General features: G+C 42.0%; 1 protein-coding gene across 1 annotated transcript in view; it reads left to right on the top strand.

The window, feature by feature from the left end:
* The first annotated feature begins 3,803 nt into the window (after positions 1-3,803).
* ANKFY1 (ankyrin repeat and FYVE domain containing 1) overlaps positions 3,804-13,676 on the top strand; it is a 57,537-nt gene continuing 47,664 nt past the window's right edge. Inside the window, exon 1 of the mRNA XM_056865301.1 lies at positions 3,804-3,857. Within this exon, the coding sequence (XP_056721279.1) occupies positions 3,848-3,857 (10 nt within the window). The 5' untranslated portion in view covers positions 3,804-3,847. The remainder of the gene's footprint in view (positions 3,858-13,676) is intronic.

Raw genomic sequence — 13,676 nt, 5'->3', positions numbered from 1 at the left:
AAAGGCAGGCATCTGCATTCTCTACCACCTGCTGTACTATCAACATACTTTGCAACTTGGAAGGGCCTTGGATATGCATTGCATTCTCTGCTGTTCTCCATCATATGCATTTTAGAGTGCCGCCAGTGTTCCATCTAGCTAAGCATTTTGTTTCGCTCAGTAGTCAGACAGCTGTCCTAGAGGGCCAGCAAGCAGGGCATAGAGGCCAAGGCCTTCGCCTGATGTTACCTCCAAGCTAAGTCCTTCAGAGGTTTGGATGGGGAGTTTCCCCTTATTCACTATAGCTGGTAGAAGAAGAAGAGTTGGTTTTTACATGCTGACTTTCTCCACCTTTTAAAAAGGTAAAGGTCCCCTGTGCAAGCACCGGGTAATTCCTGATCCATGGGGTGATGTCACATCCTGATGATTCCAAGGCAGACTTTGTGGTGTGGTTTGCCAGTGCCTTCCCCAGTCATCTTCCCTTTATCCCCAGCAAGCTGGGTACTCATTTGACCGACATCGGAAGGATGGAAGGCTGAGTCAACCTTGAGCCGGCTACCTGAAACCAACTTCCATTGGGATCGAACTCAGGTCGTGAGCAGAGCTTTTGACTGCAGTACTGCAGCTTAACACTACCTTTTAAGGAGAATCCAATCAGCTTTACAATTGCCTTCTCTTCCTCTCCCCACAACAGGCACCTTGTGAGGTAGGTGGGGCTGAGAGTCCCGAGAGAACTGTGACTAGCCCAAGGTCATTCAGCAAGTTTCATGTGGAGGAGGGGGGAATCAAACCCGGTTCACCAGATTAGAGTCCGCCACTCTTAACCACTATCCCACATTACTGATGGATCTATTCAGTCCCCTTTAAAAACCCCATGGATCTGTCCAATCCCCTTTAAAAACTCCAATGGTTAGCCTCACTGCACAATAAATTTGAAAATTGGCTTTATTAGATAATACCAAATAGAGGTCAGCTAGAGAAAGGGATTAATCCAACTTTTAATTGCTTTACCCATTTTGAAAGGAAGCAAAGCTCCTTTGATATGCCATACTTGGATGTGGTCTCTATGGGATGTAGGGTTGGCAGCTCTGTGTTGGAAAATACCTGGAGATACCTGGATTTGGGGTGTGTCTCCCCTCCCCAACCCTCTTCTCCAGGTGCCACCCCCAAATCTCCAGGTATTTCCCAACTTGGAGCTGGCAACCCTGTATGGAAGTCTGCTGAGTGACCTTCGTCCAGTAACTCCATCAACCTAACCTACTTTACACGGTGGTGGTTGTGAGGATAAAATGGAGCTAGGAAGAATTATGTTAGCAGCCATTGGGGAGGAAAGCAGGGGGTAATTATCTTCTCAATAATAAGAGAATTAGGCTGTGAGATGGGAAGCAGGCCACGTCCGATGTTCTGAGCTCCTATCTGCTTCTAACTTACTAGGTAGCAAAAAAATCTGTCTCTACCCTTTCATCTGCAAAATTGTGGTAAATGATAACTGGCTTAATTTGCAGGACTATTTCTAAGAATTGCAGTGGGATAATGTGTGCAAAAGCACTGAACACTGAAAGCGCTGTATAAATGCTAAGTATCAGTAGTTCTAATCATACTGTAAGGTAAGTCAAGATTTTAATGGTAAGTCCATGTTACCTTAATGACTAGCAACCAGGGTTGCCAGCTCCGGACTGGGAAATACCTGGAGATTTTGAGGGTGGGGCTTGATGATGGCAGGGTAGGATTCCAATGGGGTATAATGCCACTCTAAGTCCACCACCCCAAATGGCCATTTTCTCCAGGTGAACTGACCTCTGTCACCTGGATATCAGGTGATAGCGGAGATCTCCAGCCATCACCTGGAGGTTGGCAACCCTTCTAGCAACATTTATTCCAGCATGAACTTTCCTAAGTCAAAGTCCACTTGTTCAGAAGCCATGAAGAGGAAATCATATTCCATATTTTTTGTAGGGGTGGGGAGAAAAAAGGCTTTGTGTGAATCCCACTACACATCTTTCCAGTGTGACTCTTTGTGCAAAGGGGCTGGAATGGATCTGGCTGTTACACATAATGGAGGGTTGCCAACCTCCAGGTACTAGCTGGAGATCTGCTATTACAACTGATCTCCAGCCGATAGAGTTCAGTTCACCTGGAGAAAATGGCTGCTTTGGCCATTGGATTGTATGGCACTGAAGTCCCTCTCCTCCCTAAACCCCGCCTTCCTCACGCTCTGCCCCAGTAACCTCCCGTCTGTGGTGAAGAGGGACCTGACAACCCTAATAATGGATGGTGAGAGAGGTCAGAGGTTCCAGACTCTCTCTCACACAGGGTGCAGATAAAGTGGAATTAAGTAGGATAAACAACAAGGCATCAAGGAAGAATATATATGCATCATACATTTTCTCTGTCTTCTCTGTAAAAGTTGATGAAATAGGTTGCTTCATAGAATAGCTCTGAACTCCAAGAAATTTGCCCCAACAAGCAACAAACAGATCTTTATCCCCCTACAGAAAATGCATTCTGTACGTATTTATATTTATTTTAAATAAAAGTGCATACCCTTAGTTCCTTTTAAACCTAAATCCACTTTCTGCTACTTAGGAAAAGGCTCTCTAAATTAAGGGGCTGAGGTAGGGTTGCCAGGTTCCTCTTTGCAACCAGCAGGAGGTTTTTGTGGCGGAGCCTAAGGAAGGCAGGGTTGGGGAGGGGAGGGACTGCAACGCCATAGGGTCCAATGGCCAAAGCGGCCATTTTCTCCAGGGGAACTGATCTCTTTCTGCTGGAGATCAGTTGTAATAGCAGGAGATCTCCAGCTAGAACCTGGTAGTTTAGAAAAATATAGTACCAGGCTCTATGAAATACATACAAATTTTAGTGAAAATATGTGAAAATTGAACATTACAATAAACTTACAATGTATATACTTAAACACAACCAAACAAAACAATACAAAAATATGTATCAAAACACGAAATCTACTATGTTTTCTAACAACACTTAAATGTTGGTCACAAAGGACTCTTCTAAAAGTTCATATGCATTCAAATCCCACAATGCATATGAACTTTAGAAGAGTCCTTTGTGACCAACAGTTAAGCGTTGTTAGAAAACATAGTAGATTTTCGTGTTTTGATAAATACAACCAAACCAAAACAATACAAACCAAAACAATACAAAAATATGTATCAAAACACGAAAATCTACTATGTTTTCTAACAATTCTTAACTGTTGGTCACAAAGGACTCTTCTAAAGTTCATATGCATTGTGGGATTTGAATGCATATGAACTTTTAGAAGAGTCCTTTGTGACCAACATTTAAGCGTTGTTAGAAGACATAGTAGATTTTCGTGTTTGATACATATTTTTGTATTGTTTTGGTTTGGTTGTATTTAAGAGTATACATTGTAAGTTTCCTTTATTGTATGTTCAGTTTTCACACATTTTCACTAAAATCTGTATGCATTTCGTAGAGCCTGGTACTATATTTTTCTAAGCTTGACTATTTTAGTACAAGTGCAATTTCTGCTCCAGCAGTAGTTGGCAACCCGAGGCCAACTTAAAGAAGACCAATTTGACTCAAAAGAAGAAAAAACATTCTGGACATGCTCAGGGGCACTCTGCCTGGGTGGCTGCTACCACTTTATCTCAACCATGAAATGTACCCTTAGGGCAATTTAAATGCACTTTTCCCTTTCTCCGCAGACCACAGCTGGAGTGGGCGTGGCCCGCCAAGGACGGCGCGCGCCACGGCGCCTGCGCAGTCGAACGCCTTAAAAAAAAAAAAGCAACCCTCCGTTCTGGCCCGCTCTTATCTCCCCCCTCCCTCCTTTTCGTCTCCGCTCGCCGCAAATCTCGCGAGAGGTCCAAGCCGCAGGGCCAACATGGCGGAAGGTACGGGACAGGGAAGCGAGTGAGGGGGGCGGCGGCTCCGTCAGGCCGTTTTGCGTGCGCGGGCGGCTTAGCGGGGCCTCTCCCGAAGCTATTTTAGGGGCGAGGGGCGGGGGGAAGCGAAGAATACTTCAAAAACTGGGTTGAAGATGGGTGGGTGTGCCTGTCCGCCTCTCGTTTTCCTCGGGGCAGCTGCGTGTGGGGTGGTGGTGATGGTTTACCTCAGGCGGGGCGTCGGGCAATAACGGCAACCTGAGGAAGGAGGAATCGGCTTTCTCTCTCTCTCTCTTCCCCCCCCCCCTTGGAGGGGTGTGTCACGGCGGGGTTGGTTTTTTGCTTCTGCTCCATGGAGGGAGGGTAGAAGAGCGAGTCTTCACCGCCTGGGGTGGGCTTGGAGGTCTCAGTGCCTCTTCTGTAACGGGGAGGCGGTTGTTGCTCGCTCTGCGGCTGCTTTGCATGCAGAAGGGCCTTTGGTATTCTCCAGGTAAAAGGATCCCCGGTGCAAGGGAAGACCTAGCTCCTGCTTTGCTTGCAGAAAGCTTGCCAGAAAGCCTGGTAAAAGGACCTCAGGTGCTGGGCAGGACCTTTCTTGGCCTGAGAATCTGGGGAGCTGCTGTCGGATTGAAGAGGTAGAAAAGAGCAAGAGTCCAGTAGCACCTTAAAGACTAACAAAAATATTTTCACATTCTAGCTGTATCTGAAGAAGTGAGCTGTGGCTCACGAAAGCTCAAACCCTACCAGGAAATATTTTTGTTAGTCTTTAAGGTGCTACTGGACTCTTGCCCTTTTTGACTACGGCAAACAGACTAACACGGCTACCCACTGTGAAAAATATTTTCTGGCAGGGTATGTTTTTGTTAGTCTTTAAGGTGCTACTGGGCTCCTGCTCTTTTCTACTACTGCAGACAGACCAACACGGCTACCCACTGTGAATTAGCTTGAAGAAGTAATACGGGTGGCTTACCGGCCTGTCACACGGACACATGAAGCTGCCTTATTCTGAATCAGACCCCTTGGTCCATCAGAGTCAGTATTGTCTACTCAGACTGGTAGCAGCTTTCCAGGTTCATCTCAGTCTTTCCCATCACCTACTTGCCTAGTCCCTTGAACTGGAGATTGCAGGGATTGAACCTAGGACCTTCTGCATGCCAAGCAGATGCTCTTCCACTGAGCCACAGCCCCTCCCCAATGTATAAGCTTGTCAATGTATAAGCTGCAAATGTTTGTCTCTGGAGCCTTTCTTATGCCTTATTTTAATACCTACTGTCCTTGTGATGTTATGATTTTATTGTATTGCTTTGTGAGCTCCCTCAGTTTGATCCCTGCAGATGTGCTTTGTAAAATTTCTCAGTGCATAATTCTGATAGTAAGCTAAGTGACGGAGGTCTTAGGATCATGGCCCAAGAGATGTCTTTATTCCCCCCCCTCCATGCAGCCTGATGAAGAGTTCTGAAGAATTTAAAAGCTCATGCAGTGTTTTGTGGGGCTTAGGCCATCCTGCCCCGTCTCATGTTTCAACTGTTGCCATTTATCAAATGCAACTTTTCTCTCTCTCATGCTTTCTTTGTGGACTTGCCTTACTAAAATTTGTCAGTGTGAATTGTTGGTGGTGATGCTGTTCAGGGAATCCTTCTTCTGGGTCTCAAAATAAAATCTTGGTGGCTTAGTGGATGCATCTTATGTGTAGTGTGCATGCATGAAAACAGGGGCATGTGAACCGTTAAGGCATCACACAGGCCCCAACTGCCATATTGCACGCTGCTGCTGAGGCATATTATGAGCTTATGATAACATGTTGGAGGGTAACTGTTTTTCTTGTCTATCTTTATCCAAAAGAACAGTTGGCTTTATCCAAAAGAACAGTTGATAACTGCAGAGTAAATGAACATGCACGATGCAACTTTCTGCAGGATGTTACAGTGGTGCTATAAGCTGTTTTTGACTTAGACATGTTGGAGAGCATGAATATGCCATGCCCACCTGTGTATAACCCCCCTCTTGAAAAAACAGTGTGTATCTTTTTCTCACACTTCCTTTTTTCCTTTGTAGACAACTAGAGGTGGTTTCTTTCAGGTTCTGTGTGCTGGTTTACTCAGTAAACTTTACTGTGAGGTAGGCTGCTTCAGTGGATTCCTGCATGTTCTAGAAAGGAAGAAGAGGTTGGCATTCTGTTTTTCCACTATGAGGTTGTTGAACCTACTAAGACTTAGTACCGTTATATACATGACTGACTTATTCTCAGTACCCTGTCACCTTTTGTTTTGTTTTACTATATTGTATATTTTGTAATATATAATTTGTATATTGTATATTTTGATCTGAGCAAGGCTGTCAAAGATAGGACATTTTGGAGGACTTTCATAGGGTTGCCATGAGTTGGAAGCGACTTGACGGCACTTAACACACACACACACACTCACATTTTGTAAAATTCCAATTCATTAAGAATTGAGAACAGGACGCTTTGCATGTTAACTTTTCCATCTTCCTGAGTTCAGCAATTCCAGGTATGTAGCCGCATTGGAGCAAAAATAGGAGTCTTCTGGTGCCTTAAAGATTACAAAGTTTATTTTGTCCCTGCTTGTAATTCCACAGAAACTGCCTGCCTTCTGTATGTGACCTTGAGGTGCCCACAAGCTTCCTCTTTAAAGTTTAAAGAAGCTGGTATACCACCAGATTCCCCATAATTCAGGTTTCTTGGCATGAATGAATCCTTGGTGGCTAAATTTCTCACAGCTTACTAACAGAGAGTCCTGTTTACTTTGAAAACTTCCCCACCCACAGTTGCTGTGCTTATCTACTGCCATCTGCTCACTCAGGGCATGGAAATAAAAACCAACCCAACTGCAAGCACATCAGAAGTTAGAGGAAAAGGAAACCCTAAAAAGCCAATCCTTTTCTAATTAGTTTATTTGTTCTTCCTGTTTTCCAATGGGACCTTCTGGGGAAGTCAAAAGGGTGATGTGTGTTATAATGAAGCCTTTGCTTGTGTGAAAGTCAAGCCACATCTGCAGGATTGCAACATTTTGACATGTACAGGACAGTTGCATAATCTTCAGCTTTTGCACTTTTTTTGAATGCTAGCTGCCTGTAAGCTCCTTAAAGTATTTAAAAAAGTGTCTTCATGGGGGTGCCTTCTGTGATAGAATTTGGTAACCTCCACCTAATACTTCTGTACCATACTGCCCCCCCCCCCCCAAGTCTGTAAAATACATCATATCCACTTTCTCGTTATCTGGGAAAGAGACACCAAGATTACATTTGTAAGAAAAATTAGTTATCCCTCCTAAAAGATGTGGAAGACCAGAAAACAAATAGAATTAGAAGGGGGGGAAGGGTTTTCAGTAATTTTTCTGTTTTTTGAGCTGAAGAACTAGAAAACCTGAGGTATATTTTGTAAGTTTTTAAAAATTCTCTTTTAGAATAAGTCAAATAATTACGGAAGTGTTGCTCAGTGTTTTACACTCTATGGAGAACATTCTACAGTGTTAAATGATTGCAGATCTTTGAGAAGTATAATGTAAATCCTACTTCTGATTCCTTCAACTACAGCCAAAGAATCTGAAAATACCCACATGCAATCTAAAAATCAGCTTACGTATAAAACAATACTATTTCAATTCTCTGAAGACCACGGTGATAAAAATTAAAGTTGGGAGCTGGAAGCTTAGCAGATTTTTCAGAAACTGATTCTGATTAGGAAAAGAAACTCGATTGTAATATTTTGAAGGATGCTTAAATAAGTAGTTCATGTTACCAGTTTTGTGCATAGTTAGAACACTTTGACCTGAGTTGATATGCTACCAAACAGATCAGCATTATACTAAACTTTAACTCAGCATCCAAATATATGGATTGTTCTTAATAGTGTGATCTGTTAATGCTGGGTGGAGACGGGCGTTTGCCACCAGAACTGGAAGCTTTCCAGTTTCCTTTTTTCTGAATTATTATTTTTTAGTTTCATAAATGTGAAAAAACAAAATATAACATAAAAACCCATCACCCCCCTCCAACCCCCTTTATATACCCCAGTGCATGACTTCCGTTAGAGTATTACCCAAATCCAAATTCTTCATTACTTCCCCTATTACAGTACTCAAATATTATAACCTTTTCACAACAGTTCTAAAATCCACCTTTGCATATTTAGCTAAATACACAAATGCCAAGCTCCATTTCTTCCCAAATTCTTCCATATCCTTTCCATGTAGTCCATTTGTTAGCTTAGACATCTGTATATACTGTTAATTTTTCTTTCCAATCTTTCTTCGACAATTTTTTATCTGCCTCCCAGGATTTTGCAATAATTATTCTTGCCACTGCAAAGCAATATTGACAGATTGTTTTATCTTCCACATCCATTCCCTCTTTAAATAAACCTAGTAAACACGCTTCTGGGGATTTTTTTACACACCCCTTTATCAGCTTATTAGATTCTATTATTATAGCTCTCCAAAACTCTTTCAACTTCTTACAGGAACACCAAACATGGAAAAATGTACCTCTGCATTCTTTACATCTCCAGCGTTTATCACTGGCATCCTTATCCATTTTTGCTACCATGACCGGCGTTGTATACCACCTATAAAATATTTTGTACATATTTTCTCTAATACTTCCTGCTATTGAAAACTTAAATTCCTTCTGCCATAGTCTTTCCCATCTTTCTAAATGTATGGTGTGTCCCATGAACTTTCGCCCATGAAATCATTGTTGGTTTAATCCTATTTCCCTCTAAATTATATCCCAATATATATTGATACATTCTAGATATTAAACCCTTACTCTCCTTATTTAAAATTCTCTCCAATTCTGAATCTTGGCTTGCAAACCCAATTTTTATACCTTTTTTAAACATATCATCTAACTGATAATATTTAAACCAAAATACAAAAATACTGTGGGTGAACATTTCAGTCTTCCAGAACACTTGGTGTTTTTTCCATGTAAGTCAGCATTAAACAGCAGAGGAACTTGAGAAATAGAGAGAGAGAGAGAATCCAACAGGAAACTGAATTAGAGTTTATGATTATGTTGCTAGCATTGACCAGGGGCTCAACGGGTCTGGTAGTTCTTTCCAGTATTACTGGATGTAACAAAGTTTTCTGTTATCACAGCAGTTGCTGTGTGTGTATCTATATTTTTCATTTCACACAGAAATGTTTTTTAAAAAATCAAGCCAATTTGTATCCCGCCCCTCTTTTGGGGTGTAAAATCTTGCTGACTTTATGATTCACTTTGCATTTGATGACAGAGGGTTAGGCTAGTGAAAGCTCATGCTATGTAGTAAATTTTAATGTTTAAGGTGTCTTAAGGATGTGTGCTTCTTTCTTGCTGCAGCAGACTAACCCAGCTAACCCAGCGGAGTCTGGTAAATGGATGTTTTGGAGTTCTTTATTCTTCTGGGTACTACTAGTTGGGAAGAGAGATTATTATCAGGACTAAAAATAAACTTCATTTGGTTTACTATAATGTGGGATGATTTCGTTTCTGTTTCTTTTTTCAACTTACTTTCCCAACCAGCACAAGCCAAGGTAAATTCGGGTATTTTGTGGGGCAGTTTTCTAGTCTACTGGGGATATTGTTCAGTCACGTTTTTATCTAACCCTCCTCCTGAGGAGTTCAGAGTGGTGTACATGGTTTTCTCTTCCATTTTATCCTTGCAAACACTTTGAAGTAGTACACAGACCCAAGGTTACACAGTGAGCTTTATGGCATTTGAACCCAGGTCTACAAATTGTTGTGACATTTCTATTCATCATACCATCCTGGCTACTCATTGTTGGAATAAAACAATTAAATATCTTAACTATACCCAACAATACCATTGCGTTAACTTTTTTTGGTCATCAAGTCACAGCTGACTTATGGCGACCCCATAGGTTTTCAAGGCAAGAGATGTTTGGAGGTGGTTTGCCATTGCCTGCCTCTGCATCACAATAATGGTATTCCTTGGAGGTCTTCCATCCAGATATTAGCCAGGGTTAGGGCTGAGAGTGTGTGATTGGCCCAAGGTCACCCAGCAAGCTTCCATGCCATGAATGGGGAATTGAACCTGGGTTTCCCTAGTCCAACACCTTAACCACTACACCATGCTGGCTATTTATTCCTAAAGTAGCAAGGTTTATATCCGATAAGTGAAATTTATGCAATACTTTTTCTTAGAATTTCAGGTTTCCTCCAAAAATTGGAAATAAATTTGTTTTCCCAATAACTTCCCAACTTCTGGGAAGTTTCCATTGCTAACCCCTCAACATCCTTTCTTAGCGAGAATCAGGATGGTTGAGTCAGTGTGGGATAATGTGCAGAGTGGCTGGCAGCCTCTGATTTGGATTTTGAAGCTTGCATTAAAAATCTTATTCACTGAAGCAGCTTACTTCATGGCCTGGGCCAAGTCACACTCTTACAGTGTTTTTGTAAGGCTAAAAAACACTTAAATTCCTGGGAGAAAGGGAAAAGATGATTGTTTTTTCCTGCCCTTTTATATTCAATGTGTGAAAGGTAGTTTTAGCTGCTGGTTAATGTACCAGCAGATTGAGATGGGACATAAGTATGCCAAGGTACAGAAGGGCATTTTCTGAGGATTTTTTTCTATTTTATCTGTTTGGGAAATTTAGGGGAGTATTAAATTCCTCTTACGAAATATTTTAACTTTTGGCATTGAGTGAAAAAGCTTTTTAAGACCATGTTTTTACTTTTCAAAACATGTAGAGGTTTATTTTTTAAAGCTGAATAGCTAAAGACCACACATGGGACCACCTTAGAAGAAGTTTAACTCTTGTCTGAGGGAAAAAGTGGGAATGCCTTTCATAAAAAAATTACTCATCGAAGAATTGTCATTTTGTTTCTGACCTCCCTATAGTAGATTAAAGTGTTCTGTCACTGCTTTCTGAATGGTCCAATTTGAAGTCAGATCTGTATCCATTTACAAAATCAGTATTTTGCTTTGTTGCAATGGCTACTGGGTTTGTGCTTGTTTGGTGGGCCATAGTTGTTGGTAAGAAGTTGTTTTAGGTTAATGGTCTGTAAGCAAGAGAAGGCCTGCCCCCAAGTCCAGTCTGAGAGAGGAATCATTATGTAGCATGCGCTGTAGTTCATTGTGCTACTGATCATTCCGGGCACAGATTGTGTTACCAAAGAATGATTAACTTAGTGTGTTATCCTAGGATGTCAAATGAGGCTGGAAAAAAAATCCCAGATTCATGGGAGCCTAGTACTTAGCTCCTAAGTATATTATTTCATTTTAAAACAGAATTGAATGCTGGGAAACCATTCTGGTCATCATCATCAGATCCCCCCACTCAGTGACTTTATATCCTGACCAGCTGTTTGGTTTTTACTGACTTAGTGCTCCAGGAGTTACTAACCAGCGTGTGATACTTTTTAGCAGGCTTGGCAGGGTAAAAGACTAAGAGGTGCTGGGCTGGGTATCAGCATGTCAGCTGAGGCCAGTGAAGATGACTTGTGGGTGAGCAGACGTGAGACCTCTTAGACTTTTATCAGTCAGCAGTTAAACCATTAAGAAGCTTAGCTTTTGCTTTAAAGAAAAGTTCTCCCCCTTTTACGATTGTGGAGAGAAGATACTTTTTTTTCTTGGCTTGGAAACCAGAGAACTGACATATCCTGGGAAGTTTGTGAGGTTTTGATACTATTTACTCTGCCTGTCAACAGTGAATATTCAGTTTCTGGTGCATTTTATCTTTGAAACAACTGCCAAGTTTTGCCACAAAAAATGTAAAATGGTAAATCTGAATCAATGTGCACATGTTGGTGTTTTGTATAATGTTTTCTGATATTGAAATGTTGGCTTCTGGGCTACAGAATGTGGGGAAATTGCTAGACAACTTGTGAAAAATTAAACTTCAACTGACTTAATTCTATGCAAGCGTGGCTCTGGAGCTAAACTTTATAAGAAGCTTTTCTACCCAAGCCTGCAGTTAGCTGAGCCTCAGTGCTGTCCTGTTCTCTCCATACTCCCCCAACTGGCATGTCCCGTAACTATTGTGCTCCCTGAAGCTGCATTCCTGCGTCGGTCTTTCAATTTGCCACAATGGACTATCAAGGCTACCCCTCTGGAATGTGCAGTTACCGCTTTTATGCCATTTGAGCATCCCAGGATATTCTGTCGATGACTTAGTATGGCAGAGAGCAAGCCCCCGATATGGCGGGGGCCTCCTGAGTTAACACGCATTCCATTGCAGTGTACAATATTCCTGTTTTGATAGTGTCTTTGCTCTTTCACTGTTGCTTGGACAGTTAAATCTCTTAAGCATCTTGGCGTGCACTACTACAATACGTAATGTTTTGTTCAAGCTCTCTTGTCCTCACACAGCATGCCTTCTGAGCCTTATGCCCTGTTTACAGTTGATACAGACTTCCTCCTTCCATAATGTTTGGAATTGGTTGGATTTCCTATTTCCCCCCCAAAAAATGCTACCAAACACTTTTATTATGCCTTGATGGAGGCTCCGTGGTTGGAACACGTTTTAAATGAATAGCTTCACAGACGGCAGCCACAGTAAAAGTGATTTGTTTTACCTAAACGGCTTCAAAAATAGATTGTGCAACTCTTGCGAAACTTCCTGAGGGAAGGATAGCCCCGCATTGCCTTTCAAAGTTCACTTATTTTTTTAGACAGTTAGAAGCAGATTGCTTTTATATGCCCTTAAAGCTCTGGGGTGCGTAAAACGGAAAAAGGTTTGTGATGGTGGTGGGGAACCATTAAAATGCTGTGCCTGCCAATCACTGTCAAATAGGTGGGTGTGAACAAGAAACAGCCAAGTTTGAAAGGAGGTCTGAAGTTGGGGAACAGGAGGACACAAGCATGAAGAATTTTGTGAAGGGGGAGGGGCAATTTTGGAAATTCCATCCCCTGCCCCTGAATCTCTCCTGCCAAGTTCTTTAAAAGCTCTGAAGAGCTTTATCAGGCTTACTCACTCCCCCTTTCCCCTGTAACTGATGATTGACTACTTTCAACATCCTGTGTGTTCTGGAGTATTTTCAGTCTTCAGCATGCTAATATGGCTAAGAAAATATATCCACACGTGCAAGCTGACAGTTTCCGTATCTTTCCACTGTAGACGTCAGCAGAGAAATGACCCGTTTCTCCCTCAGTGAAGAATTCTTAAGAGGCTTTTCCTGGATCTCTCCTTCAGGATTATGAAAGATTCCCCACACCCCTACATACAGTTATTGGACTGTTTGATCTAGTATATGCACAACGAATTACTTGTATTGTCCCATAAGCTTATACGATGGTGCTTCCTTTTTGTTTGCAGTTTGGGTCAGAAATAGCAGAACTTTTATAACGCAAAGTTTACCTCTACCAGTAACACTGTGAGCACATCTCTGGCTAATAGTTAGATCTGTGCCTTGCATTAGGATAGTTGTTCCATCATCGAGACTATAGCAGGGGTGTCAAAGATAAGGCCTGGGGGCCGGATCAGGCCCCTTGAGAGTTCTTATCCGGTCTGGGAGCCAGCCAAGGCAGCCACCACCACCACTCTCGATCTGGGCAGGCGAGACATGGCCCAGCCCGACCAAGTGACTTTTATGTCATATCTGGCCCTCGTAATAATTGAGTTTGATACCCCTGCTTTATAGGGAGGTCCTTTTTTGTGCTGTGACCCAACGCAGGCAGGTGAATGGGAAAGGTTGGTTGCGGAAGGCCTGGGACAGGGGTCGGCAAACTCATTAGTCAAAAGAGCCAAATATCAACAGTACAACGATTGAGATTTCTTTTGAGAGCCAAATTTCTTAAACTTAAACTATATAGGTAGGTACACTGTTTATTAACTTAATAAACTTTAATTAAAGTTTTAA

The sequence above is a fragment of the Euleptes europaea genome, chromosome 19, assembly GCF_029931775.1.
Source record: "Euleptes europaea isolate rEulEur1 chromosome 19, rEulEur1.hap1, whole genome shotgun sequence".
NCBI classification, from domain to species: Eukaryota; Metazoa; Chordata; class Lepidosauria; order Squamata; family Sphaerodactylidae; genus Euleptes; species Euleptes europaea.
The sequence above is the reverse complement of the archived record's forward strand: the minus strand, read 5'-3'. Positions and strand labels throughout refer to the sequence as shown.